The sequence below is a fragment of the Ambystoma mexicanum genome, chromosome 7p, assembly GCF_040938575.1.
Source record: "Ambystoma mexicanum isolate Mex_15411 chromosome 7p, UKY_AmexF1_1, whole genome shotgun sequence".
In the NCBI taxonomy this organism is placed as follows: domain Eukaryota; kingdom Metazoa; phylum Chordata; class Amphibia; order Caudata; family Ambystomatidae; genus Ambystoma; species Ambystoma mexicanum.
In genome coordinates, this window is record NC_090939.1 from 293,828,803 (window position 1) to 293,856,770 (window position 27,968).

A 27,968-nucleotide genomic window follows, 5' to 3' on the forward strand; every position below is an offset into this window, starting at 1 on the left:
GGACCCGGGGATCGAACCTGTTGTGGCTTTGTGTCGTCTTGCTTCCAAGACGCGCACGCTGCCGCTGTGCTATCCTCCCGGGAGAAAGGATAACAAAAGCAGGTTCTGCAGAACCGCTCGGCCAAGCAGAATGCTTTATCCAAAGCAGAATGCTTTATAAAAGTATGTAATGAAGACCATGTGGCAGCACAGCGAATGCCCCGAACATGGACCCCTCTGCCCCCCTTTGAAGGGCTGTGGAAGCAGAGACTCCCCTGGTGGAAATGAGCCCTGATTCCCGGTGGGACTTCTTTTTTCCGCCGACTGGCAGCACTCAGAGATGCTAAAATGATCCAGTGTGAGATGGTTTGTTTAATAATCTCAAGACATTTGCGGGAAAAAGAATGGGTGACCAACAACTGGTCCATCTTCCTGAACTCCACTGTGCAGCTATTTTCAGATCCGAGACGGTGAAAGCGCGCTTCCTCCTTTGAGGAATGAGGTGGAGCTGAGAACACCGGCAAGTCAATTGACTGTGAAAGGTTGAATTCCGAAACAACCTTCGGAGTATTCCTGGTCCGACCTTAAGAGAAACGCAAAAATGGAGGCTTGCAGCATAAGGCCTGCAGCTCGCTAACCCTTCTGGCCGATGTGATGGCAATCAAAAAGACTGTGTTAAGGGACAACAAAGTGAACAAGAATGCATAGGCTCAAACAGAGCCACCATAAGAAAGGTGAAAGCTAGGTTAAGGTCCCAACCCAGAACAACCAAGGGAGTTGGCGTAAATTTGTTGAGATGGCACTTTAATAATTGGCCCATGACCGGTATGGTGAAAAAAGAACCTTGATCCGGGGACCGACCTTTAAACACAGAAAGGGCCGCCAAATACCTTGTGACCATTGCAACCTGAAGGCCTGCGGAGGCTTGTGACAGAAGCAACTCCATCACTGTTGTGGTGGGAAAAGAGATGGGATCAACCTCGCGCTCCCTACACCACGCCTCAAATCTTCTCCACCTGCATGCATACAGAGATCTTGTAGACTGTCTGCATGCAGCCAGCAACACCTCAAGAACTTCCTCGAGAGGTCCCAGTCATCATACAACATCCACTCAAGAGCGACTGTGAGGCTACACCTCGGCTAGAGCCGCAGCGTACACCAAATACGCCCCGGCTAGAGCCGCGGCGTACTCCGAACACGCCTCGGCTAGAGCGCCAGCGTACACCAAACACGCCTCGGCTAAAGCCGCGGCATACTCCGAACACGCCTCGGCTAGAGCCGCAGCGTACACCAAACACGCCTCGGCTAGAGCCGTGGCATACTCCGAGCACGCCTCGGCTACAGCCGCAGCGTACACCAAACACGCCTCGGCTAGAGCCGCGGCGTACACCAAACACGCCTCGGCTAGAGCCGCAGCATACACCAAACACGCCTCGGCTAGAGCCGCAGCATACACCAAACACGCCTCGGCTAGAGCCGCGGCGTGGACCGTACACACCCGGTCCCAGGAACACGGGGATCCATAGTGACGGGACCTACCGGCAGGTCCCGTCCATTTACTCAGTTACAGAAGCGGGCGGGGAACCCGCTTCCGACGGTACCGGTGACGCCGCACTTGGTTTACCTCGTGTTCAGGCCTGCCCGGATGGGGGTGAGCGAAGGGAGAAGCGGCCGACCCATCACTGCCGTGCTCCTTATGGCGACCCCGGGGCTAACCATAGCGGGAGGAAAACTCCCAGCAGCCGGCCATGCCCCCACTCAGCGCGGCCACGGGCACGTGACCGACGCGTGGGTCTTCCATTGCTTGGAAGGGAATGGCAACACGCCGGGACGGTGTCCTTTAAGGGAGGCGGGTCAAAGCCTCATGAACCAATAGAAAGGGGCTGGGCTGGACGCTCAGTGATTGGTGGGGCCCTGAGCCCAGCTGTTATGATAAAAGCGCGCCAAGCCATTCTGATGGGTTTTCGTTCTCTTTCCACAGGATATCGGGAAGAGAGAGGAGGGAGAGTCGGAGTGGTGGGCCTATCCGGATACTAAGGGATAGAACCAAGTTGGGACTAAGGCCAGCATACTCTGTGAAGCCAAGACACCGGTGAAGCAAACCGGAAGGACTTGTTTATTTTGTTAACTTGAGAAGTTTTCTGCCTTGCTAAGAATAAATATACTTGCAGCATCCGCCTGTCTCCCGTCTATAATTCCACACTGGCGACGAAGGTGGGATTCTAGACAGCGCTAATGAACCTCTGATTAAAACCCTGGCCGAGGGCCAACAGCAATTACAGCAACTGATCCAGCTACAATCTCAACAGGCAGCCGCGGATAGGCAAGCCTTTCAACAGGCCATTCAATTACAGAGTACCCTACAATCCACTGCAAAGGACAAACAGCATGAGACGATCTCCCGTCTCACAGATGCCGTAGCCAACACCAGAAATCAACCACTGGTACCCTCGGCGCTCCTACAGAAATATAAGGAGGGAGAAGACCCTGCCTTTTTTTTTTACTAGTTTCGAAGGGATTGCTAGGAACGCACAGTGACCCCCGGATCGGTGGGGACAGTATGTTGCCCTCCTCCTGTCTGGAGTGATGCAGGGCGCATACCTGGCGGAGAACCCCAACGGCAACACCCCGTATGGGGAAATTAAAACCGCAGTACTAGATCGTTTAGGCCTGGATGATGAAGCCTACCGAATCCAATTGAGGGAGACCCGTCTCAAGGCTGGGGAAAGCCCGCGCCAGCTGTTGTATAGAATAAAGGACCTGGTTGAGAAGTGGCTACTGGCTCCAAACCCCGCTAATCAACCATTGCTTGACAAAATCATCTTGGAACAGTTTATAGAAGCCCTATGCACCGGCCCTCCCTAACCGAAGCCGTGGACATTGCGTCGGCATTCCAGAAGGCCGGCCAACCCCGACTACAGCCTACCGGAGTATCAGCCCGCATAGCCATTTCAATACCCGACCCCCTTATTAGTAGGGGTAGCAGAGCCCTGCCCATACGATGCAGATCCACCGTTGAGAACCCCAGGAGACTAGAGGACAAGAGTCCAGGAGTAGACGAGAAGACCCCGTTGTTGACACCTGGTTATAAACAGCCGTAATGTTATGACTGCAACGAGTGGGGCCATATCGCCAGATTTTGTCCCAGGAAAAGATCAGTTGAGCCAATGGACATCGGTTACCTGCACCCGGTAGACGAAGAGTGCCTCCCGGGTCCATATGTGGTGGACATCCGAGTCGACGGCAGACCAACACACGCCCCCCCCTGGACAGCGGCAGCAGGCAGACCGCCATATCACCAATCGTGAGTAACACACCCTGCTTATCTAATATAACGGTACCTATTAGATGCATTCATGGGGACATTAAGTGTTATCCGATGAAGGATGTGGTGATTGACTTGAATGAAACATCCACTCCCTTAAGGGCTGCCGTCCTACCGTGTCTCCCCGCCCCGGTGGTGATCGGGACCAATCTCCTCAACTTTAATCAGGCACTCAGAGCACTAGAGGAAAAGGACAAGACACCGCCGAACCCAAGATTACGGGGATGGACTCTGGTTCCCGTGAATCCCTCCCCGGGCGAAAAAGGCAAACCCAGACGGCCTGGTGTCAGGCTAGTTATATGACCCGTCCCATCGATTGGAAGTTGGAAGACCATGAGGACACCATACGAGGGGAGACCCTAATCGATCCCACTCTTCGAATAGCCAGGGAACGGGTCGCCCAAGAAGGGGAACCCAACCCGGCCGGTGGTCCAGGATTCCTCTTACGTCAGGGTCTCTTGTACCGGAAGTATAAGGGCGACGACGATACCATGAGGGAACAGTTGGTGCTTCCAAAAAGTCACCGCCCCCTAGTGCTACAATTAGCCCACAACCATCCCTGTGGGGGTCACATGGCCTCTCTTAAAACCCAACAAAACCTTTTAAAGAGGTTCTACTGGCCTGGCATTTATGGGGAGGTTGCCCAATTTTGTAAAAACTGTCCCACTTGCCAGCTAACTAGCGGGGTCCTACCCGCAAAGGCGCAATTACAGAAGATGCCTCTCATAGCGATCCCGTTCCAGAGGATCGGCATGGATATAGTTGGGACCCCTGGAACCTGCCAGCCGGGGATACAAGTACCTATTGGTCGTAGTCGACTACGCCACCCGATATCCGGAGGCCTTCCCCCTGAAGGGGACATCGGCCCGAGTGTTATGCGACCAACCGATCCCATTTTTTGCCCGAGTAGGGTTGCCTTCAGAAATAATCACAGACCAGAGCACCAACTTTATGTCGACCCTCTTACGACAGATAAGTGGACAGCTCCAGATCAAACAATTGAGGACCTCGGTATACCATCCCCAAACCGATGGACTGGTAGAACGTTATAACCAGACGATTAAGAAAATGCTATGAAGGGTGACGGGACCAACCGGAAAAAACTGGGATAGGGTGATCCCTTTGGTGTTGAAGGTGCTAAGAGACACCCCCCAGTCTTCCACCGGTTTTTCCCCCTTCGAGCTCTTATTTGGGAGACAACCAAGGACCATACTGGATCTGGTGAAGGAAGAGTGGGAAGCGGCTGAAGAGGTGTCCTTAACTGAATACACCGAGGAGCTAAAGGAACCTCTGACTGCATTACGCACGCTGGCACAAGCCAACCTCGGCCGTGCCCAAACAACCCAAGAGACAAATTACAACAAGGTGTGTCGTATGAGAACCTTCAAGCCAGGAGACCAGGTACTGGTACTCCTACCTACCAGCGCCAACAAACTGTTGGCCAGATGAGAGGGCCTTACAAAGTCACAGATGCACTAAGCCCAGTGACCTATCGGGTGCATCAACCCGACCCGGCCACCCCAGATAGGGTATATCACATCAATCTTCTAAGAAAATGGAATGCGCCTCTCATAAGCGCCTTTGTAAATGTCGAGGACCCGGAATCAGAAGTGATCCTGAATACAGACACTGATTCCCTGGAGGCTGTCAATTGGGGAGACGCACTGACCCTGGAGATGAAAACAGACGTCAAAAGGAGGCTGTTGCCCTATGTCAACGCCTTTTCTGCCTTACCTGGACGTACTGATGTACTAGTACACGAGATCAAGACAGTACCCGGGCCACCCGTGAGACTTAGGCCTTACCGGATTCCTGAAGCCTGACGGAATCAAATCCGAGGTGGAGGAAATGCTGCGGTTGGACATTATCGAACCCTCCGTCAGCGTATGGTCGTCCCCCATAGTGCTAGTTCCCAAACCGGACAGCTCGGTCCGTTTTTGTATGGACTACAGGCAATTAAACGCGGTGTCCAGTTATGAGGCTTATCCAATGCCTCGAATGGACGAACTCCTAGGGGGCCTGGGTGCAGCCCAATACTTGAGCACTCTAGACTTAACCAAGGGCTATTGGCAGATACCCCTTCACTCCCAGGACAAGGAGAAGACTGCCTTCTCTACCCCAGAAGGACTATACCAGTACAAGGTTCTGCCCTTTGAACTCCATGGAGCACCCGCCACGTTCCAAAGATTGATGGACATCATACTGAGACCGCATGATGGATACGCTGTTGCTTATTTGGATGACATTGTGGTGTACAGCTGTTCCTGGAGAGATCATCTGGATCATCTGGAATTGGTGGTGGCCGATTTGCGCAATGCAGGGTTGCACATCAACCCCAAGAAGACTATGTTGGGAACCCACGAGACCAGATATCTGGGACATATAGTGGGTGGGGATATCCTGAAGCCTCAATTGTCTAAAACCCAGGCCATACTTGATATACCGACCCCCACTAACAGGAAGCAGATTCGTGCTTTCCTGGGATTGGTTGGATATTACCGGAGATTCATCCCTGACTTCTCCTCGGTGGCCGCCCCGTTGACCGACGCTTTGAGGCTTCGGGGAGTTCAGAACCTGACCAACAACCCAAGGGCCCTAAACGCCATTTCGTACCTGAAACAAAGAATCACATCGAACCCTGTCCTATGCTGTCCGGACTTCCAGGAGCACTTCTTTTTGCAAACAGATGCCTCAAACCAGGGCCTGGGGGCCGTGCTTTCGCAGGATAAAGGAGGGGACCTGCAGCCGGTGTGCTTCATCAGCCGGAAGTTACTGTCCCATGAGATGACCTACTTGACCATTGAAAAGGAGTGTTTGGCCATCAAATGGCCCGTTGATTCGCTCCAATACTACCTACTGGGTCGCCAGTTCACGCTCTACACCGACCATGCACCCTTGCAATGGCTGGCTCTACATAAGGACACGAACCAGAGGGTTCTCCGCTGGTTCCTCTCACTCCAGCCTTTTGACTTCGTCACGTTGCATAAACCTGCGAAGTTCCAGCTAGTGGCTGACTATCTGTCCAGGTGTTCTCCCTGGCCTGATCGGCCTGGGATTGGGGGTGGAATGTGTGAGGCTACGCCTCGGCTAGAGCCGCAAATACGCCCCGGCAAGAACCGCGGCGTACTCCGAACACGCCTCGGCTAGAGCCACAGCGTACACCAAACACGCCCCTGCTAGAGCCGCGGTGTACTATGAACACGCCTCGGCTAGAGCCGCAGCGTACACCAAACATGCCTCGGCTAGAGCCGCGGCGTACTCCGAACACGCCTCGGCTAGAGCCGCGGCGTACTCCGAACACGCCTCGGCTAGAGCCGCAGCGTACACCAAACACGCCTCGGCTAGAGCCGCGGCGTGGACCGTACACACCCGGTCCCAGGAACACGGGATCCATAGTGACGAGACCTACCGCGGAACCCGCTTCCGATGGTACCGGTGACGCCGCACTTGGCTTCCCTCGTGTTCAGGCCTGCCCGGATGGGGGGAGCGAAGGGAGAAGCGGCCGACCCATCACCGCCGTGCTCCTCATGGCGATCCCATAGCGGGAGGAAAACTCCCAGCAGCCGGCCATACCCCTACTCAACGCGGCCACGGGCTTACCTCGTGTTCAGGCCTGCCCGGATGGGGGGAGCGAAGGGAGAAGCGGCCGACCCATCACCGCCGTGCTCCTCATGGCGATCCCATAGCGGGAGGAAAACTCCCAGCAGCCGGCCATACCCCTACTCAACGCGGCCACGGGCACATGACCTACGCAAGGGTCTTCCATTGCTGGGAAGGGAATGGCAACACGCCGGGACGGTGTCCTTTAAGGGAGGCGGCTCAAAGCCTCATGAACCAATAGAAAGGGGGCTGGGCTGGACGCTCAGTGATTGGTGGGGCCCGGAGGCCAGCTGTTATGATAAAAGCGTGCCAAGCCATTCTGACGGGTGTTCGTTCTCTTTCCACAGGATATCGGGAAGAGAGAGGAGGGAGAGTCGGAGTGGTGGGCCTATCCGGATACTAAGGGATAGAACCAAGCTGGGACTAAGGCCAGCAAACTCTGTGAAGCCAAGACACCGGTGAAGCAAACCGGAAGGACTTGTTTATTTTGTTACCTTGAGAAGTTTTCTGCCTTGCTAAGAATAAATATACTTTCAGCATCCGCCTGTCTCCCGTCTATTATTCCACAGCGACGCATGTACGTTGAGGGAATCTGGGGTCGGATGCAGCATTGGACCCTCTGACTGGGTGAGGAGATCCGGCTGCCGAGGCGACCGGTGAGGTGGACAGATCCAAGAGGTCAGAGCACCACATCCTCGCCCAATCCGGGGCGATCAAGATCATGGTCATTCGAAACCTCTTCAACCTCCTGAGAGACCGGGATCAGAGGGAACGCGTAATGGAGAGGCACTGTCCAATCCACCAGAATTGTGTCCCCCAGTGCTCCGTTCGCTGGGAATTCCCTCGAGCAACACTGTTGGCACTTCCTGTTGGCTTCCGTGGCAAACCGATCCACTGCTGGGTACCCCAGAGAGCGAAGACCTCTTCCAGGACTTCCTGGCACACTTCCCACTCATGTGAGACTGTGCTCTGCCTGCTCAGGACATCCGCCAAGCTCTTCTATGCCCCCGCCTGATGAACTGCTGAGACTTGATTCTCTAGCAACCAGGACCACAGTTGCATCGCTTCTGTGCAAAGGGGACAGGAATGCACTCCACCTTGCTTGTTCAGGTAGTGCATGGCCACAGTGTTGTCCGTCAGAATCAGGACATGTTTCCCCTTGAGCGATGAGGCGAAGGCCTGTAGGGCTAGCCTGATGGCTCGCAACGGCAGTGTGTTGATATGCCACCTGGCTTCCGATGCAGTCCAAAGGCCGCTCAGCTGCAAATCCTTGCAGTGAGCGCCCCAACCCTTCAAGGACGCAACCGTGACCATTTGGGTCTGAAGGTCTGGCCTCTTTCTGGTAAATGGGGCCAAAAGGGTTCCCCCACATAAGATTCTGTGAACTACCTGGCTGGCCACCCTGAGAGGATCCGAGAGAGCTCCTGGATACTGAGACCACTGGTCTCGTAGGAACCACTGAAGAGATCTCATGCGCAGTCTGGCCGATGGTAAGGTGGTGTGGTTCCAGAACAACCGGACTATCTGTTGTATGTTGTCGTCTCTCTCCTCGGGAGTGAAGGCCTTCCCTGGTGTCTAGGACTGCCCTGATGACCTGGAATCTTTGGACCGGTGTCATGTGGGACATCTTTAAATTCAGCGAGAATCCCAGCCTATGCAGTAGCAGACAGGTGTCTTCATGGTGAGTCAAAACCTGTCCTGCTGACTTCCTCCCGTATCAGCCAGTCATCCAGGTACGGATACATTGACTCCGGATCTTCTGAGGTGAGCCACGACTACTGCCATGAGCTTGGTGAACACCCTTGGAGCTGAGGTCAACCGAAAGGGCAGCACTATGAACTGATAGTGCTTGTCCCCCATGACAAACTAATGTATGGGAACATGGAAATAGGCATCTTGCAGGTCTATGGGCACCAGCCAGTCCAGAAGCTCGAGAGCGTGGAGGATTTCTCTCAACGTCACCATCCTGAATCTGTCTTTCCTCAGGAACTTGTTTAGAGCCCTGAGGTCCAGAATGGGACAGAGACCTTTTTGGGTACCAGAAAATACCGGGAATACCAGACATACCATTTCTGATCGGGAGGCACATCTTCCACAGCACACTTCGACAAAAGGGCTTTGTTCTTCCTGGAGCTCCTGTCCCGGTTGGATCGGTGAAGATGGTGGTCTGTTCGTAGGTTGTCTTAAAAAGGGCAGAGAATAACCCCACCAAATTAACTGCAGGGCCCACGCATCGGAGATTATTTCCTACCACTGGGACCAATGCCCTGCCAAACTTCCACCAACCGATACGTCGTGGGAGGGGAAAATCAAAGCGGCTTCGAAGGCGCAGTCGCTGCAGCTGCTGTCTGCTGGCCCTTAGAAGCTCCTGTGCCCCTTCGGGGATGCGATAAACGCCTCTTCCCTTGGCTGGTTTGTGGGAGCTGTGCTTTACAGACACAGGGCACATAGCGCCTATAGCCTCTGCCTCTAGAGGAAAAGCTGAAGGCAGGCTTAGTCGGCTGCGCGGCCAGACCCAGCGACATAGCAGCAATTTTAGACTCCTTAAATTTCTCCCTGCCTTCTGTCAGAAGAGCGTCTCCTGCTCAAAAGGGATGTCTATAAGGCCGTTTTGTACATTGGGGGTAAACTGAATGTTTTCAAATAGGCCTGCCGTCTCATAACTACTGCCAACCCCATGGAGTGATCAACACAGACCAAACACCCAACCAACCCTTGTACAGGCATAACTTACTACCACCACCCCTCTACAGAACCTGAATATGGCAATGTAACTCATACAGAGACAGTTACTGTTGTTTTGTTTTTCTTCTAGGTTGAACATAACTTTGTGGCGCAAGACAATGATGATGTAACTCAATGTGTTGTTTTATAAGAAATGCCAATAAAAACATTTTAAAATAAAAATGGAGCAACCAACACAGTCAGCAATATCCAGGCCTGTTTGCAAAGACTGCTTGGCAGTTTCCATCCCACCCTCCACCAACTGTATAAATCCGTCCCACATATTACCTTCCGGAATGCATTCTGCCGCATGCTCGACAGCCTTCCACAAACCGTAGGAGAATTAAGCGAAACCGCAAGCTATGTTTGTGGGTTTGAGAGCCATGCTGTCTGATGTGAAAACCTTTTTGACCAAGACGTCTATTCTTTTCCCTTCACTGTCTGTAGGGAGATTTGGCGTGGATGCAGCAGGCCTGGAGGATACAGGGGCAGCCTGATCTACCAGCCCTTACGGGGAAGGGTGACTTGAGAGGCAGGAAGGGTCCCCTCTAGCCAGCCTGTACTTCCCTATGACATTGGTATTGGGGCGGGGGGCGCAAAGTGCATGGATTTTTCCAGGTGAAAGTCAAAGGGTCAGCTATGAGCTGATTGAAGGGCATGTTTTATTCAGTAGCTGGGCCCTCACTGTGATGCTGGAAATGCATCGGAGGGACAGGGCCTCCAAATCCTTGTCCTTTAGTCTGTTTATCATGTATGTTCTGTCTTGTTTTCCACGCAGTAGTTTATGTGGGACTCCTGGTGGTGCGGCTCTTCCTCTCTTTGGTCTTGGTGAACAGACCCTTGGGATACCCTTATGGCACCCATGGGTACCGGTACAGCCCTGTACTCCTAGTGTATGTTTTTGGGCACCTGTGTGTGGCTCACAGAGCAGGGTATGGGCTGGTGGCAGCTCCATGCTGAACTTGACCGGTACGCCGAGTATCCTCCATTTTGGGATACCCAGGTCCTGCCATTGGAATCAGTTGATTCCTGATAGGAGACAAGATGGCCCCTGTGGCCTCTTGCTTTATACCGCTTGTTAACTTGTTTTCCCGAAGTCCTGAGAAGCCCTGACTCTGTCCCTTCCCCTGACTGGCTGTTGGGTGGAAGTTCCATATATGGAATTGTGGGAAAGTCCAGGCCAGACTGGCTGGAGCCTTCCCAACGACTATGTTGTGGGTACGCCTGTGGGGTGGGACCTGGGTGAATGGAGTGTGTGACGAATACGCATTTCATGTTGAGTGTCTAGTATCTGATGTTTGACACAATGACAGAGAGCCCTGCCCGAAACTGGGATGAATGCAGTGTGGAGTGCTGAATGGCTGCGTACTTGTCTGAATCCACATTCCGCGTTGTGAGTGTCTGGATGGAGAAGAATGGTCTGAATATACTGTGAGCCTGATTGGCTGCTAGACTGCATGAATGCCCGTCTACATGATTGGTTGCATGAGTGGGACTCAGCAGAGTGAATGAGAGACCAACAGTATATCTGGGGACCTCTCACTGATGTTCAGAAGCTGAAGTCGAAACTTGATGCTTAACCTTGAAGCCAAGCCGGACGGGAAGATCTGCTGCCACATTCCTTCACCCACTCAAAGCTGTTGTGTCTTCAAGATCTGATCCAAAAGAGGACCTGGCTAAGTGACCTCTTCCTGAGCTACGAGGGACCATTGTGCACCAGCTGATCTTTGCCAAAGCTCCCTGTATGTCAGACCCTCGAAAGGCTGCCGACTGGAGAAGGGGACCGCTGTGGAATCCGAAGTGAAGCACCCGGACATCTGTCCATCGTTGTTGACCAGCGTTCGCAGGTTTTCTATAACCGCTGGAGGCCCGTCGAAGTGTGTTGCTCAGAAGCGGGGACAACTTGACGTTGTGCTGCTCAACGACCGGAGCCGCAACACTCCATTGCCTAAGACATTTGATTCAAGGACTCCCTTGCTCATCACTGACGACCGAGGAGAATCCGCCGGTGGGTTTCCCGCCACCTGAAGACCTCAAAGATGCTGACGAAGTACCAAGAACAAGCCGTGGTCAAATCCCGATCGCTGATGCTGACGACCCGACGCCCTTGCTGGGCCAAAGTTCTATCGTTGTCGAGGTATACCGCATGTCTCATCTTCACAGGACGTTGACAAGTTTTCGTCAACGAGCACCGCGAAGATAGAAGCTGCTTCCCCGACAACGGCGTTCACCTTTTCTTCACCAAGGAATCTCGGCGACCTGTGGCTCCTGCCTTAAAGGGAGTTCACTCAAGAAGGGCCCGTCAACGACTCATCTATGAATACTACGAAACCAGGTACATTGGGAAGGAATCAACACTATATTAAGCATGCCTGGAATGGGCTTGTCAATACGTTTTATTTACAGGTTGGCCAGGTGAGGGGACCCTCACACAGAACGGTCTCTAGGTAACAGGAGTCTGTGTTCTGCCATTGCTCAATTTAGCTTTCTTTCTGTGGTCTATCGTTGATTCATCTTATAATCTGATTCATATGCCATTTGAACATTGGCACTTGATGCATTTCAAAGAATCGATATTTAAGAGTGGTGCCATGTAGACCTGTAAATATTTGCCATTATAGTATTCAGAGTACAAAGTGCGTTATTGTGATTGTGTACATAACCTTGAACCTTATTTATATAAAGACTGTTTTCACTAACATAGCGTGTGGCCATTCCTTTGGGGGTGCTTTGGGACTACACTGTACATAAGAACCACCCTGCATCACCTCCTGCGAGCTTAAGCCTTGATTGCTCGTCCACGTTTTACCAAACAGAGAATCTTGGGGTGCTCTGTGCTTCGACTCTTCCATATAGTGAGCAGGAGTACAGATACCCCCTCCAGTCTTTACACTCATCCAGGATATCTGTAAGGTCATACCCTTGATGGGGAGTGGCGGACGACTTGAGCCTGAAGGTGTCAACCATTTTCTCCACTTAGGTTTTAAACATGACATGAGAGTGAATGTAGGGCTGTTTGTGTTGCATCTGAAGGTCTGGAGATGCGTTCAACCCACTGGCATCTTGTAGGCCCTGAGCAAGTGCCACCAAATTGTCTTGGTCCTCAAAATAGTCACCACCGCCTGTTCCCACAAAGATGGGATCAACCTCTTCGTACTCCTCGGCATGATCGGTGCCGAGAATTACACGAAAAAGCCTGTCTGTGATAGCTGGTCGATGTTGAGAGCTTTTCCTTCGGCTCAGTGGCCCTGGATGCCGAGGCATAGGGCTTAGCTGCTTGTAGCGCAGCCTTAGGGGCTGATGGAGTGGGTACTGGCACCGAAGGCTCCAACGGGTGATGGGCGCCATGGGAGAGGCTTCTAGAGGGCGATTTGCGCGCCTTTTAGGGCACGGAGCCTGAAGGCTCAGTCCGCCCCCAAGGCATTGACTTTGTGGCAAGTGTGGAGTCGGGGCTGCCGAGCACCACTTTAGCTGCCGAGGCCTGCTGGTTGGGGGTGGGAGCTGCGCCGACAACTGCCTGTTGCCTAAATATTTTGAACATTTCTTTCTTAAAAGATTCCCACTGTTTGCAAGTGGTAGGTCCCTTAGAGGCTTACCTTGCTCCGAGGAAGAATCAGATTCCCGCCGATGGTGACGTCGCTTCTTCTTCCATGAGGAAGAGGATGAGGCATGGCTTCTGGAGTGGGGCCTCTTTTTTTTGTCTTTTTGCGGTGCCAGCCCTCATCTTGACGAGTGGGTGCCTCAGCCTTTGCCTCCGACGACCGGACGAGAGATCGTGCTGGAGATTTCGGCAATGGACGGCCCAGGGCCAGCTTACCGGCTCTGTTTCGCAGGAACTTGGGTTGCATTTTGGTGCCCAACGTGCAGGCCTCCGTGTTGTGAGTGGAACACAAACACCATAAACAGACGTCATGTGGGTTCATCAACGACATTTTGGCCTTGCAATCAGAGCAACGCTTGAAATCCGAGATCCATTGCAAAGACATCTCGAGGTGAAACAAAAACCCCTTGTCGTCTGAAAACGTTGAGTAAACTCGAGTAGGTTCCCGATGCAGCGTGTGAGCACGCGGAAAAAAGGAACTGAAGCATGGGGCGTAGTGACATGGTATATATATAGCACATGATGTCACTTCCTGAGCCGACCATCTACCACCGCGCAAGACGAATCAACGGCCGAGTCGATGTCTAATATACCCCTTGTCGAAAATTTCTCAGCAGCAGAGCTAGATGATGGATATCTATCAAGATGAAGAATCTGCGGGAGTAAAGCAATCCATTGAAATGTTTTACATTTAAGCACATCAAGGCTACAACTGCTAAAATATAATAATGAAAGAAGGAAAGCCCGGAACTGGGGCATTTAATCCTTGTTTAATCAACTCCTCAAGCTGTGTTCATATTGTTCAGTATGGGGCAGGGCACAAATGAGCATCAGATAGCCACACAACAGACGTACTGGAGGAGATACCGATGAATGAGGGTGGCATAAGAGGAGGATCTGGACATATTACCTTATGTCGACTGTTGAAAGGAAACCCCAAGAGCATCAGCAGACCAACAAATATAAAATAGAAGCAAAAAGCATTGGTGGTTATGCTGCAAGGCCAACTAACCATATTGCCTTAGGCATGTCATGGTGTTAAGAGTGTTAAAGTTGCAGAGAACTGAATACCATTTGGAGAGTGAGTTTATAATTGAAAACATTGCACTAGTTGAGCGAACCATAGTGTAATAAAGTCACTAGTACAGTAATGCAGCTGCCTAAATAAAGTCCTTGCCACAAAATGCACATGAGAAAAAAGTAAATTGTTTGAGAAGTCTCTCAAAAAGGTTGTTCTAGTACACAGATTTTACTGACTATTTTGAAATGTTTTCTGCTGACCACTACGCTAAAATAAACATCTGGTGAAAGAGCAATGGTTGACACGAGGGGAAAGAAATTGAAAAACTATTCGTAATCCAACTGATGATGCCCTTGCACTATACACGGCCTCTAGCGAGCATTAGTAGTTAGTAAAGCTAGATTAATTTTTGAATTCATGTTAATGATAATCACCAATTCCCCTAAGCCACCAACACCTGCCACAATCTGTGCATAAGCTTTTAAGCACCTACTATATAGAAAGTATTTGCACTTGGAAATAAATGCATTTTACTTAGAGCTTTGTTGTAATGGATAATTTATTTGATATATTATTAAATGGATACAATTTACAACAGAAAATACAAAAATGAAGTGGCTCAAACCCAGCACTCATTGGCGCTTACGTTCCCTGGGACAGAGGTTGTAACCTCTTATCAATCAATGCTCTGGCTAGGACATGCATCTAGCGCCTATGTGCCTGTGAAAGGTGTTCCTGTGTGTATTTTGGACAGGCATGGATTTATGCAGGCACGAGGGCCTCTGTTGAATGACAAGATTGCACCTAATGGCGAAACAAAGGACAGCAACTTGACCATCTGTACTTGCCTTCTCTCATGGAGATTTTGGTGACGAAAGAGTGGTGGCATGTGCCAATGAAATGGTGATTTTGGCTAGGGAAAAAAAGAGCAAGTTGTTAACATGTTAAAAAATGTGTCCATTTCGGATTTTTTTGTATTGCACCAGCCTCATATGAGGCAGCTGCAACGTCAGATTTGCGAGGAAAGCTCAGCTGATTTCTTTGTGAAAGCTCATGATCTGTAGAAGGGTACAGTTTTGCACGCCTAAACTCTGTAGATCATTTATTATTTATCTATTTACGATTGCCAAAGACAACCTAGAAACCTTTAAGCCCCTCGCATCACAATACTTGGAAACAATGATGAAGCATAGAATTCACGTTAACCTTTTTACTCCTGTCCCCCAAAAATTTAGTTTGAATGTTAGACCTTCTTTGGTCTTCTTAGTAGGTTTAGCTGAACCTACTCACCCACACTCTGAACAACTCCATCTTTAATGCATTCAGAGTTTAAGGAAGATCCAATCAAGTTCATGTGTTGAGTTGAGCTTAAGCTGCAGACAGTTGACACCGGTTGAGAGTATAACAGTGGGGTGAAAATGTATTTCATGCTTTCAACACAGGCAAGGTGTTGCCTACAGCTAGTGTTACAGTTTTTCTCCAATTCGATATTCAGTTGGTAAACACATTAAGCTTCCACTTCCAGAGAGGTGTCCTAGTATTTAAAAGCTACACTGCTGCTGTCAACATGATTTCCCCAGGTTGAAATATCACCTACTTAATCAGTATGAAGGGATCATTCTTGCACGTGGACAGGTGGCAGGCTGCCCAAGACCATTATGCCATTCAGAGGTACAGCCATGACCTGTCAATAGCACGGCTGATTGGGCTATGAAAGGTAGTCATGGGTTAAACAGAACATCTATTTTCCTTATACCACTTCGTGTACATGGACTAATCTGATAAAGTGCAAAGGGAGATGGGGGCACAGTAAGTGCCAAGATTAGCACAAAGCTCTGTGAATGAGGCAAACACGTGCTCTCCAACCCATGAGTACATGCAAAATTTGCACCTGTGAAACGCAATGACGGACACAAATTACATGTTTTTTAACAACTTTCTACTTGCAAGTGGGAAAATATGTTTGCGATACATCTCCAATATCTTAAGAGTTTCCTCCGTCATCCAATCTACTTATATCAGAAAGTAAACTGCAAGCATTCCTCGATCAGCCCATGCAAACACTAAAATAGGTTGCTTCGGGTCCACCCCTTTCAAACTTCATATCACCCTCTATACAGCATTCTCCAATAGACCAGGCCTATTCGATATTTCTGTCAAGATCAATTCCCCTTATCCGGTCTATAAGTATGTTAGCATTTTGTCTTTTTTTCAAATCAAATATCTAAACTTAAAAAATAGATCATTACAAAGTCATATTGAATAGCCCATGTTATTGTACTTCTTTCACTAGAGTGCAGATACCCAATCTGAACACAACAGTCACAAGGAACTGAACCGATTTCAACTTCAATAGTAAGGCACAAGTGCTCGCTTACTAAGACAACCATGTAGAATTCATAGAAGTTTTTTTAACAGCACATGTTGGTTGATTACATCTATGCAAAGTGAAACAGTTAAAATTGGAATCTACTAGCCAGGGATTAAACTCACTGGTCTGTTGTCATGAATGGCATTTCTCCACATGTAAAAAGCATGCCACTTATTTTGCTAGCGGCCCACTTATTTTGCTAGCGGCGAGTGTAAATTGTACTCCCTGGCCTGTTACATTTCTATTATCTTGATCAAAAGAATGGGTATGCAAATGTTGCACAAAATAATAACATCTGGACATTCGTCAATGGATGTTGTCTTCAGCTTGTCTGATCTTGAGCATCTCGCAAAAAGCATGCATTAAAAATATTAAATGTATGGTTTAAGTTACTTACCTATTGTTCTCCAGCATGGGCCTGGTATGGATTCACATGCTCATGAATATTCCCCGTCGTCAGGCTGGGAATCCTCAGTAAAAGAAAAAACAGTTTCACTTTCACTTAAAAACAGTATGTCTCCTCTAAACCAATCACTGTCCTCTGGGTCATACTGCGCCCATCCAATGACAGTCCTCTCCCCAAACCTCTCCTCTGGCAGCCATCTTCAGATTTGTTAAGCACGTAAAGTGGCTGTATGACCAAGAAGAGTCGCAGAGGGGACGGAGGGAGGGTTCGCATGTGAATCCATGCTAGTGAACAATAGTTACAGGTAAGTAACTTGTCCCTTCTCCACCATGGGGTCTGGTATGATTCATATGCTCATGAATAACAAATACATAGCAGTACAACATTACCCAACCACGGGAGATGGCAAGGCTCAACAGAAGCAATTAATTCTAACCTCCGGAACAGTCTCACCTCAAGTGAACAGGTTGTGTAGCACTGCTTGTCCGACTCTGGACTCCTCCCTGGAATCCCTGTCGACGCAGTAGAACCTTGTGGTGGTTTGCGTGGATCCCCACGTAGCAGCCCTGTAGATGTCCAGCAGGGGCACACCAGACAGGAACAATGTTGTCGCAGCGATCACTCTGGTGTAGTGGGCTCTCGGGTGCATGAGTCCAAGATGGGTCTCAGTCCTCCGTCCTTCTTGGGTACTGGGGAATACCAACCCTTGTTCCTCTACGCTACAGGCACTGGTTCTATAGCACCTTTCTCTAGCAGGGTTAAAATCCCCTGCACAAGGAGCGGATCTGGAATCCTCAGAGTGGTCCAACGGTGGATTGTTCTGAGGTCTCTGTATAAAAGGAAGGCAGTACCCGTGGGCTACAGTTTCCAAAGCCCAAGCATCCGAAGCAATGTCTCACCATTCTTCTAGATGCTGAGACAGTCTGCCTCCCACCAGTGAATTGTGACTAAAGACCTCAGAGGTTTTGCGGCAGCTGATGTAGTGGCAGATGGTAAAGATGTCCCTGCTTGAGCTGGCTTTGCACCCCTTCCTCATCCACCATGAGGAAATCTTCTTTGGCCCCTTTGACTGGCCATTCCTCTCACCCTTCCAACTGAGGAGTAGTAGCAAAAAGATCTACCCCTCCAAGGTTGTCCACTAGGTCGAAAAGGCTGAGGTTGCCTAATAGCAGTGCCTAAAGATTTGACTGCTGCCTTTGAGGTGTGCAACTTCGAGAATCTGGTCAGCTTTATTGCCAAAAAGGTGATACCCGTCAAAGGGCATGTTGAGAAGTCTGGATTGCACATCCGGTGCAAAACCCAACTACTGCAACAACGCGAATCTGCGCATAACGGTGCTAGTAGCCATGGCTCTGCTGATGCTATCGGCAGAATCCAGACCTGACTGAAGAGACTCGCACATGGCTTCTTTGCCGTCTCTAACTATGGCTCAGAACCAGTCTTTCATCCCCTTCGGGAATGTGCTCTGCCACTATGGAAATGCAGTCCCATAGATCAATGTACATTTTACAAGGGCACATGTGGAGTTGGCAGATTTGAGTGCCATACTCCCTGTGGAAAATACCTTCCTTGCCCATCCATCTACTCTTTTGTAGTCCCTTCCTGGAGGAATGGTAGGGTAAGCTACTTGCTTAGATGTTGCAGTAGCTGCCTGCACCTCCAGACTCTCTGGAGAGGGGTGTTTTGACAGGAAGTCGGGGTGACTTTTGGAAGGGCGCTACTTCTTGTATTTATTTACAGCCGGATTGGTTTCCAGTGATTCCCAATTCGATGCCACCCTTTTCTATGTGAAACAGTAATATGGGATCTGACTGAGGACCCTTATCTAAGCGCTCTGTTCGATCATCTTGTTCGAATGGCAATGGGGGCCTACTCCACCCCATGTAGTCCACTACCTCGGACATAAGTTGTCTGTAGGACGCATCTGCATGCTCCGCAGCCTCTGGTCTCCCAAACTCCAACTCAGGGGAGATATCCAATCCTCCTGCAGTCTGTAGGTTGTCATAGAGGTCTCTCAACCGTGACTCCTCTGCAATAAAACTCTCTGGTACATTTGGCGTACCAAATTGAAGGCCAAATGGAGCCTCTTCATCTGAGGGTTCATTTTCCTCATATACGGAAAAAAGACTTAAAATAGTCTTTTCTCGGTAGCGACACACAGGTTTTCTCAGGTATGAGAGGTCTTGTAAATAATGGGCATGACGCTGGAGGAGCCATCAAAACTTTCTTCATTGGCGCCATTGGCTTTACTGGGGCTCTCGGTGTCGATCGCGCAGCTGGCAATGATGGTGCAGCTGGCGCTGATGCCTTCAGTGTCGAAATTGACGGTTTGGCTGGCGTCAAAAGGTGCTCCCGGCGTCGAAGGTGTCGACAACCTCTACTTATGCTTTTGGCTCGACTGATCCTTCGATGGCTCCTTGGATCGAGGCCTCGACGGCTCTCGATGTGGATTGGGCCCTCATCCCAGGCTCGAGCATGCACAGGATTTAGGTCGAGGCCTTTTCTTCCCGGCTTCTTTCGAAGGCACGGTTGGAGCATGGCTTGGAGGCTTCTGTTTTTCAAATATTTTGAGAATCTCTGTTCTGAAGGCCTCCCTCTCGGCCAGAGTCGATTTTTTAGTTGGGCAAGAAACCCTCTCTGGGGGAAGTGTCTGACTATCGACGAAGGCGACCTATGGTGCCTTCTCAGACTTCTTCGATGAAGAAGAGTGGTCAGAGCTACTCCTCGATCTTGACCGCTTGGCCTTCTTCCTCCGAGGAGAGTCACCTCTCAACTTGTCCATCAAAGGTTTCTTGGCCGGGGTAGGAGATTTAGGGATATGACCTACCTTCAATTTACCCCTTTGTTCCTTCAAGGCATTTCCAGTCCTCAACTGGCACTTGGAACAGTCTGAGGTGTTATGGTCTGCCCCGAGGCACCACAAATACGATGGGGATCGGTCAAAGACATTTTCGACACACAATCAACACTTTTTTAACCCGGTCTTCGGGGGTTGTCGGTGCCGTATTTCTCGAAGCTAAAACTGTCGGGGGGAAAACAGAACTGAGGCCAACAGGTGCTGCTCGTGCTCTAGATGCCTTTGATTACATCATCCTCGAGACGAAGGCCCTCGAGGGACATAGAATCACATTTTTTGCTGAAGCTGGATATCAAATATGAGCGATACGTGGGAGGACACAATCCATTCGAGACGGCCCTTCCCGCCTGAAGGAAAACGTGTGCCCCAGGGTCTTCGCCTGGTGGAATCTGCTGGCAAACTTCTGGCACTTGGAGATACCTGTTGTCGCAAATAGATCTATCTGGGGCCTACCCCATTTGATAAATAGGCCCTTCCACCTGATCCTGACAAAGCTCAGACTCGTGGCAGGAGCGCAGTTCCCTGCTGAGGGAGTCTGCAATGGTTTTCTTGACTCCCACCAGGTGGAGAGGGATGAGGAACATCCCCTATCCGACAGCCCAGCGCCACAAGTCCTGCGCTTCCTTGGAGCGCCGGGGAACGAGTGCCCCCCGCTTCCTGATGTAGAACATGATGGTGATGTTGTCCGTGAAGATCCTCATCACCTTTCCATTCAGAGACGTAGGAACAACTTGAGGGCCCAGAACACTGCCTGTATCTCCAGCATGTTGATATGAAGATCCTCCTCTTCAGGCAGCCACAGGCCTCTGGTGTGCAGACATCCGGTGTGCACTCCCCGGAGGCGTCCGTTGAGAGAGATCTTTAAGCTTCTGGACACCTGTATCCAGCGAGGTCCAGGAATTCCTGAAGGGGTCGCATAAGCACCTTGCAGAGCTCGATGAGGTCGATGCAGGATGACATCATGCGCCCGTAGACAGTCGCTACACCTTTCCTTGAATGACTGCTACCCTCTCTGAGAGTGACACCAGGCAAGACACTGGCACCTAGGAACAGAGCATTCTGTGATGGCATTAAGCAGGGCTTTGGATAGTTGGAGAATCTCAGATCTGTCAGTAGCTGTACGGTTGTCTGTGTGTTTGTCAGCTAGCTTCCGCAAGCAGGGGCGAATCATCCAGTCGTCCAGGTACGGGTATACATGTATGCCCTGTAGATGGCCGGCCGATGGTTCCAGGCATTTCGTTAACACTCTGGGGGCCGACTTAAAGCGGAAACGTAGGGCTTGAACTGGTAGTGCTGTCTATGCACCAAGAAAACGTAGAAACTTTCTATGTTTCTTGTGAATGGGGACGTGGAAGTAGGCGTCCTCCAGGTCCTGTCAAGAAGTCTCCTCTTTCCAGTTGACCGAGCACATGTTGCAATGTGACCGTCCTGAACTTTTGGGACTTAAGGCATTTGTTCAGACGCCAATGGTCTAGGATGGGCCTCCAGCCCCCTGTCCTCTTTTTGACCAGAAAGTATCTGGAATAGACTCCGGAGCCCCGGAGCCATTGGGGAAGTCGCTCTATCGCCTTTTTTGCAGCATCGCCCGTGCCTCTTCTAGGAGTTGAAGGATGTGCTGCTCCTGATGGGGAACCAGTGGGATCTGTGGACACCTGCATTAAAACTCCAGGGTGTGTCCTTGGGCGAGAGCGCCCAGCACCCATCTGTCAGCGGTGATCTTTCTCCACTCGCTGACGAACCTAGTCAGCCAGGCTCCCACCGGTGTGCACGAGTGGGGGCCCCGACGTCTCGGCTGGTTCAGTCTTGCTTCGGAGCCGGCGCTCTGCCCTGTGGGCGACGATGTCCTCTGCTACCATAGGCCTGGGAACGGCCTCTGTAGGCTTCCTGGGTTGTTGATCTGGAAGGCTGTCGGTACAATATTGAGAAACCTTTGGAAGACCTGCTCGACTTTCCCCTGGAGGAGTGAAAAGAATAGCGGTGCTACTGGAGAGTGCCCAGGAACGGGCCATACCTGTATCCGTTTTCATGGCCTAGAGGAACTCGTCGACGACCATCCCAAACGGATTCTCTCCGTCCAAAGGCATGTCCACCACTTTTACCTGGCCCTCCTGATGGACATTTGTGGTTTTCATCCAACTTTGGCGATGCAGACAGGCACTGTTCCCCATTTGTCGGAACCCTGAGTCAGCGACGTCCAATTCCACTGTGATGGCGTGATCAGACGCCACTTCCCCTTCCTGGAAGAGAGCGATTGCCACCATCTTCCTATCGTCTGGGAATCGGCCCCAGCTTGCACCACAACTCCCAGCTTGTACCACAACTCCCCGTCGTACCTGGCCAGGATCGCCAGTGCATTGGCTGTCTTGATAGTAGATGCAGCAGTGTGAATCACCTTCTTTCCCATGGCGTCCATCCTTTTCCCCCTCGCTGTCTGGAGGAACCAAGGACCGGTTGGCAGACAATTTCCTCGCGGCCGCCGATGCCACCGAATCCTGCGATAGCTGCGACCTCAGAAACTTGGGTGCGGAGTTCGGCACCCTATATTTCTTCTCCAGGCTACCCTGTTTGGTTGGAGCCATGCAATGGTTCTTCATGAGGTCCAGGCCCTCATCCCAAATATCGTCCAGAAGGGGCACCGCCATGATAGTCTTCCTCTTGACCTCGCGGCTCTGGTACAAGAAGCCCTCCTGTTGGTTTCCTTGGGCACCATCTGGAATAGCTCGGAGGCTCTGGAGATCATGGAGTGGAACGATCCCACCTCATCTGGTGGGGACACCCTATGTAGAGCATCCAAATGTGGAGATTCAATGCCCGCTGCGACAATATCTTAGTCATCCATCGTCGCTTACCTATCGCGTCAGGGTCTGCTGGGGAGAAGGGACTTGGAGTGGTGGTGGAGGTTGAAATGGGGGCATCGGATGACTTCTTTTTCTTCGCTGGCACTTTATGGCGGACCTGGTGCACCACAGGTACCGAAGCCGAAGGCATCCTCATCTGGATCTCTGACACCAAGGTGTTTAGAGTCGACAGAATATCCAAGGAAATGTCCCTCGGCTGAGATGGCAGAACATGAAAACTAGGGCCTGCGCCATTGTCTCAGTCGTCCTCTTCTTCAATGTCCTTGTGGACCGTGTGTAAGGACTCCGTCGTCCGTATACAAGACCTCATGGCTTGGGTGACGGCCTGGGAGGGCTGCTTTGGGGCCTGCTCGCCTCCCCCTTTTTCCCCTCTGAGGGTCTTGAACCGGGGCCAATGCAGGTTTCCCCCTTCTGACGTTCATGCAGTCTTTGACAAAGTCACTGCAGCGGTGTTGCACCTTGAGTGTAGGGATACCTTTTGAGCCGCGGGAGCTACCCTTGCAGGATCAGCGCCCTTAGCTGTTGTGGCAGTAGCAGTCGCTGACGAGGTAACTGGTGCCGGTTGAGCCTGCTTGGGCTGTTCGGCCTTCTCCTCTGTCTGCAGCTTCTCGGAAATCGCACATAGGTTAGCCGGGGTAGATGACTTCCTCTTAGATGAGGAGCTAGATTGCCAGCTGGCAATGGAGGCGGAAGGTGATGTCGATCGCACCCTATCTACCTTGGGACCCGCTTCAGCGGCAAACCCGGTGGACTCGGACTTGCTGGCCTCATCTTAGGCTCCCACCAGAAGAGGCGTCCTCAAAGGACTTAGTAGACCACTCCTCTGATTGGCCAGTCCTGGATGATGTACGGCCCGGCTTGGAGCACGGGTCAGAGGCCTTGGTGCCACGCCGACAATCTACTATGCCTGTCCTCCGTCGTCTTCTTGGAGAAACCAAGCCATATCTCGCACTCCACCTACTTGTGGTCCGGGTGCAGGAAGTAGAGGCATTGTAGGTGCTTGTCCGCCACAAACGCATTCCGTAGCCGGCATTTAGTGCAGGGCCTGAAAAGGGACCATCCCTCCATCTTCTCCTCCGTCCTGGTCGGAGGGCGCGAAGTAGGCCCAAGGACCTACTAGAATCTTAGACGATCATTGCCCTTGAGGGGCGCAGAACTTCACCGACAATGGGTCCCCGCTGTCAGCAGATGAAGCAAAGAGCACACTGGCTTCTTTGAAACAAAAGTAGAATGTTTTTCATCAAAAACACAAAAATACATACAAATAGCTCGGAGAGCAAACTCGAGGACTCCCAACACTGAAACGTGCAGTAAAAATCTGAAGATGGCTGCCAGAGGCGGGGCTTGGGGAGAGGACCGTCATTGGATGGGGGCAGTATGACCCAGAGGCCAGTGATCGGTTTAGAGGAGTTTTTAAGTGAAAGTGAAACTGTTTTTTCTTTTACAGAGGATTCCCACACCATGCTGGAGAAACATATTTTCCTATATTGGGAACAAAGCAAGCGTAAATTTGAAATGTAATTATTGTGTGAATAAAATATTAAGACTTTTGTGCACGTTCAAAAAGACAGGCAAGGGACAAGGTGGGCAATGAGTAAGGCAATTAGGGCAGTGTCGGAGTATAGTGGAGCTGACATCAGATAGACATTAAGTCACAGCTGACACTTTTGGAAAACAAGAATACTCTTCAATATCATTAAGTATGCAACTTGCTCTATGACAAAGTTGGATCTCCTGACACACACATATTTTTTTTACAAACAGGAACTCAAGAAAATATACTGGAAAAATTGCTGTTTTAAATGGTACTTTGCCTGCTATTCTTGCATATCGTCTCCAACCTGTAGGGAATTTTGGAACTGGTAGAAAAAAAGTCAGTCTGCATCCTTTTCATGATCTGGCAGAGCTCTTACACTTTTTAAGGAGAAAGTTAAACCTCAATGGCCCTTGCAAAGTACTGAGAGTATGATGGTCTCAGGAAGGTTGATGCTGATTTTAATGTTTTTAAATCATGAATTTATATTGACATGTGTGCTACATTACACAGAACTTGGATGGAAAATAACATGTAGGGCGGCTACTTATTGTCATACATACCAATTTTTCAATTTCTGTCTCCAGGTTCTGTATACAGTCAAGTTTTCGTTTCCGACAGCGTTGTGCTGCAATTCTATTTTTACTTCTCCGACGTATATCATGGATACAATCAAGCTGCTCATTTGTTAGCTTGTGCACTTTCAGCAACGACTGAAAATCATTTCTGGAAAGTGATACTATTCGGCGTGCACTGAATGGTAACTTTACCTGAAATATAAAGGAAGGAAGAGTACAAACTATATTATTAAACAATTCATGAACATTCATTTATTTTAGATGCAAGCACTAGAAATTCTGTGAATACATTTAAACTGTGGTTTAGTTTGAGAGCAGCTCCTTTGGCACACAAACACATTTCCTCTGAATCCTATAAATTTGCTACGGATGGAAATACTCGCATTTCTCAGACGTGAAGCCTATGCAGCAAGATGATGGTCCTTTAAGCACATGGAGTCAGATTTACGATACTAACGTTAAAGAAAGTCATAATTCTATAAAAGACACAAGGTGAATGATGCTTTCTCTCTGGTTTACTTTCTCGAGCAGCAAAACTTCAACAATAAACAATAAATCAACAATGCATAAAACACAACCCCCAACATAGTTTGAGCCTTTGGTAGTTCATATTGTTATTGGGCCTTTAATTTCTTAGCCAATAGTCCATAACCAGTCTTATAAACACTGTCCACCATCTTAACTCATCCTCTTTCTTTCGCTGGTCTTCTTAAACTTTTGTGCCCCAACTGGTAAACGCTAACTGCAATCCACCTCCAAGCCAATATTCAAATCCCTGTCCGCTTGTTGTATGCAATGAACTTGCAACATAAAACATATCTCAGACATGTGGTATATTTGGGTGGGTAATCATGACACATTATCATTTACATAACAGTACATCATAACATCATTACAACATTCATCATTGTTCACGATTGTTAGGGTGTGATAATCCAACGCCTCTAATAGAATTATGACTTTCTGTAACCTTAGTATTGAAAATCTCAATTCTATGTCAAGACCCGGAGGGTTGGATTATGCTTGTTCAAAGCTTACCTATCACCAACGTTGCAACCTTTTCAATCGGCTTGAAATGAAATGTCTTGAATGTAGATTCATTCGACCTATCTGCTGCCTTCATTATATCTTCCAAACAGGCTCCCACATTAAAAGCCTTAGAAGCCATTGCTCCTGTCACTGAATGGGTGCCATAGCACTCTATATCAATGCCTGCTTGGCTCATCACCCATCTCGCCAGGGTTAGGGGAGTTACCGCTCCAAAGGCTCTCCTTAGCGCAATGAGCCGAGATACCCCTGCAGGTCGCAAGTCTTTAGTTATGTTCTTGTATGCCAGTAAACATTGCACTGGGCATAAATTAGGCTGATCAGGGAATCATTCATAGAATACTGTTCTCAAATTCGTTTTTGTTCTCTTTGAGATATAAAAGGTTACCCCTGAGGGAGATAATATTTTTGGTAACTTCTAGTGCTCGCACATCAGAAACCCACTTGCATGATAAAAGATAGTAGCATTGGCACCTTGGCCGAAAACACTTACCTGGATAGCTCATTGTTGTCAGACCATGATGTGAACATTTTCAAAACCCTATCTACGTCCCACAAATGGTCGTATTTCTCTTTAGGGGTTCTGAGCAGTATAACACCCCTCAGCAATCTGCATATCAACGGGTGTTCCCTGACTGATAACCCTTCTACATGTGAATGACCCACCGAAATCGATGAGCGGGCCCCATTAATGGTCCTGTAGGCCTTGCCTTGTGCCACCATTTGTGCTATGAAATTAGCTAAGTGGACCACATCCGTTCTAGAGGGATGACCGTTCCTCTGCACCAGCTATGCCAGTTTTCCCATGCTGGTCTGTAAGTTTTCCTGGTGCCTGGAACCCAGGAGTCTTCGATAATATGTTCAGCCTTGCTCGATAATCCTGGCCTAGCCAGGGATCACCTGAAATTGTCCATGCAATAAGGCTGATGCTCCCTGTTCTCACTAGAGGGTGGCTGTCTCCCGAGGGGTCTTGAATGATCCGGGCATACTTCGGAAGAGCTATCGGATTGTCTTACTACATCTCCAGAAGATCTGGGAAACATGCTTGGCCCCTCAAATCTGGAATGATCAGAATCAGCGACAGTGGTTGCCTCCTCATCTGGGCCAGCATCCTCATTATAATTGAAAATGGCAGGAATGCATATTCCATGTTTGGGCCCCAGGTCTGGAGAAATGAGTTTGTCGACTCCACCTCGGGGTCTGGTCTCCAACTGAGGTAGTTAGTTGTTCAATCTCGATGCAAACAGGTCTCGTTGACATGAACCCCATCCTGCCGTCAACCTCTTGAATACTCTCTCGTCCAGCTTCCAATCACTGGCATCTCTGAGGAACCTGGAGTTCCAGTCCGCTACTTCATTCTGACAGCCCGGTAGATATTCTGCCATCACTGACACTTCCCTCTGGACTCATAAGTACCAAAACTCCTTCGATAAATTTGCCAACATTCTGGATCTCGTGCCGCCTAGTTAGTTTATGTATCTGACTGCGGACACCTTGTCCATTTTGAGAAGCACACAACATTGTTCTCTCTGTGTCCAGCATCTCACTGCGAACGAGCTCGCACGCAGCTCTAGGCAGTTGAAGTGTAAATCCAACTCCTTCTCTGACCACCTGCCCTCTGTCGATAGATCTCCACATCAGGCCCCTCAACCCCATCTGCTGGCACCATACTCGATTATAAGGTCTGGGGATGAGCCAAATATTGGTCTCCCGTTCCAGACATCCATACGCTGCAGCCACCACTGCAGTTCGTCTCTTGGATTCTGCCTTAGGGGCACTGTTTGCTCGTAAAATACACCCCTCCTGAGATGCTGAATCATCTCTGGAGGGCTCTGTAGTGTAGTGGACCCAGAAAAATCGCCTGGATTGATGCCATCAGTCTGGCTCTCTCTTGTAACGGCATCGCCTCTTTTATTAGAGTATTCCTTATTTATTTTTTGATGTTATTCACTTTGCTCAGAGGGAGACTCAGCATCCCTCAAGATGCGTCTACCATGAACCCCAAAAATACCATGGTCTGCTCTGGTTGTAGGAGAGATTTCTCTGAGTCCACCAAAAAAATAAATC

General features: G+C 49.9%; 1 protein-coding gene across 2 annotated transcripts in view; it reads right to left on the minus strand.

Moving 5' to 3' along the window:
* BACH1 (BTB domain and CNC homolog 1) overlaps positions 1–27,968 on the minus strand; it is a 483,307-nt gene that overhangs the window by 117,676 nt on the left and 337,663 nt on the right. For both annotated transcript variants that reach the window (XM_069636362.1, XM_069636361.1), the window contains exon 4: positions 24,840–25,046. In XM_069636362.1, the coding sequence (XP_069492463.1) occupies positions 24,840–25,046 (207 nt within the window). The remainder of the gene's footprint in view (positions 1–24,839; positions 25,047–27,968) is intronic.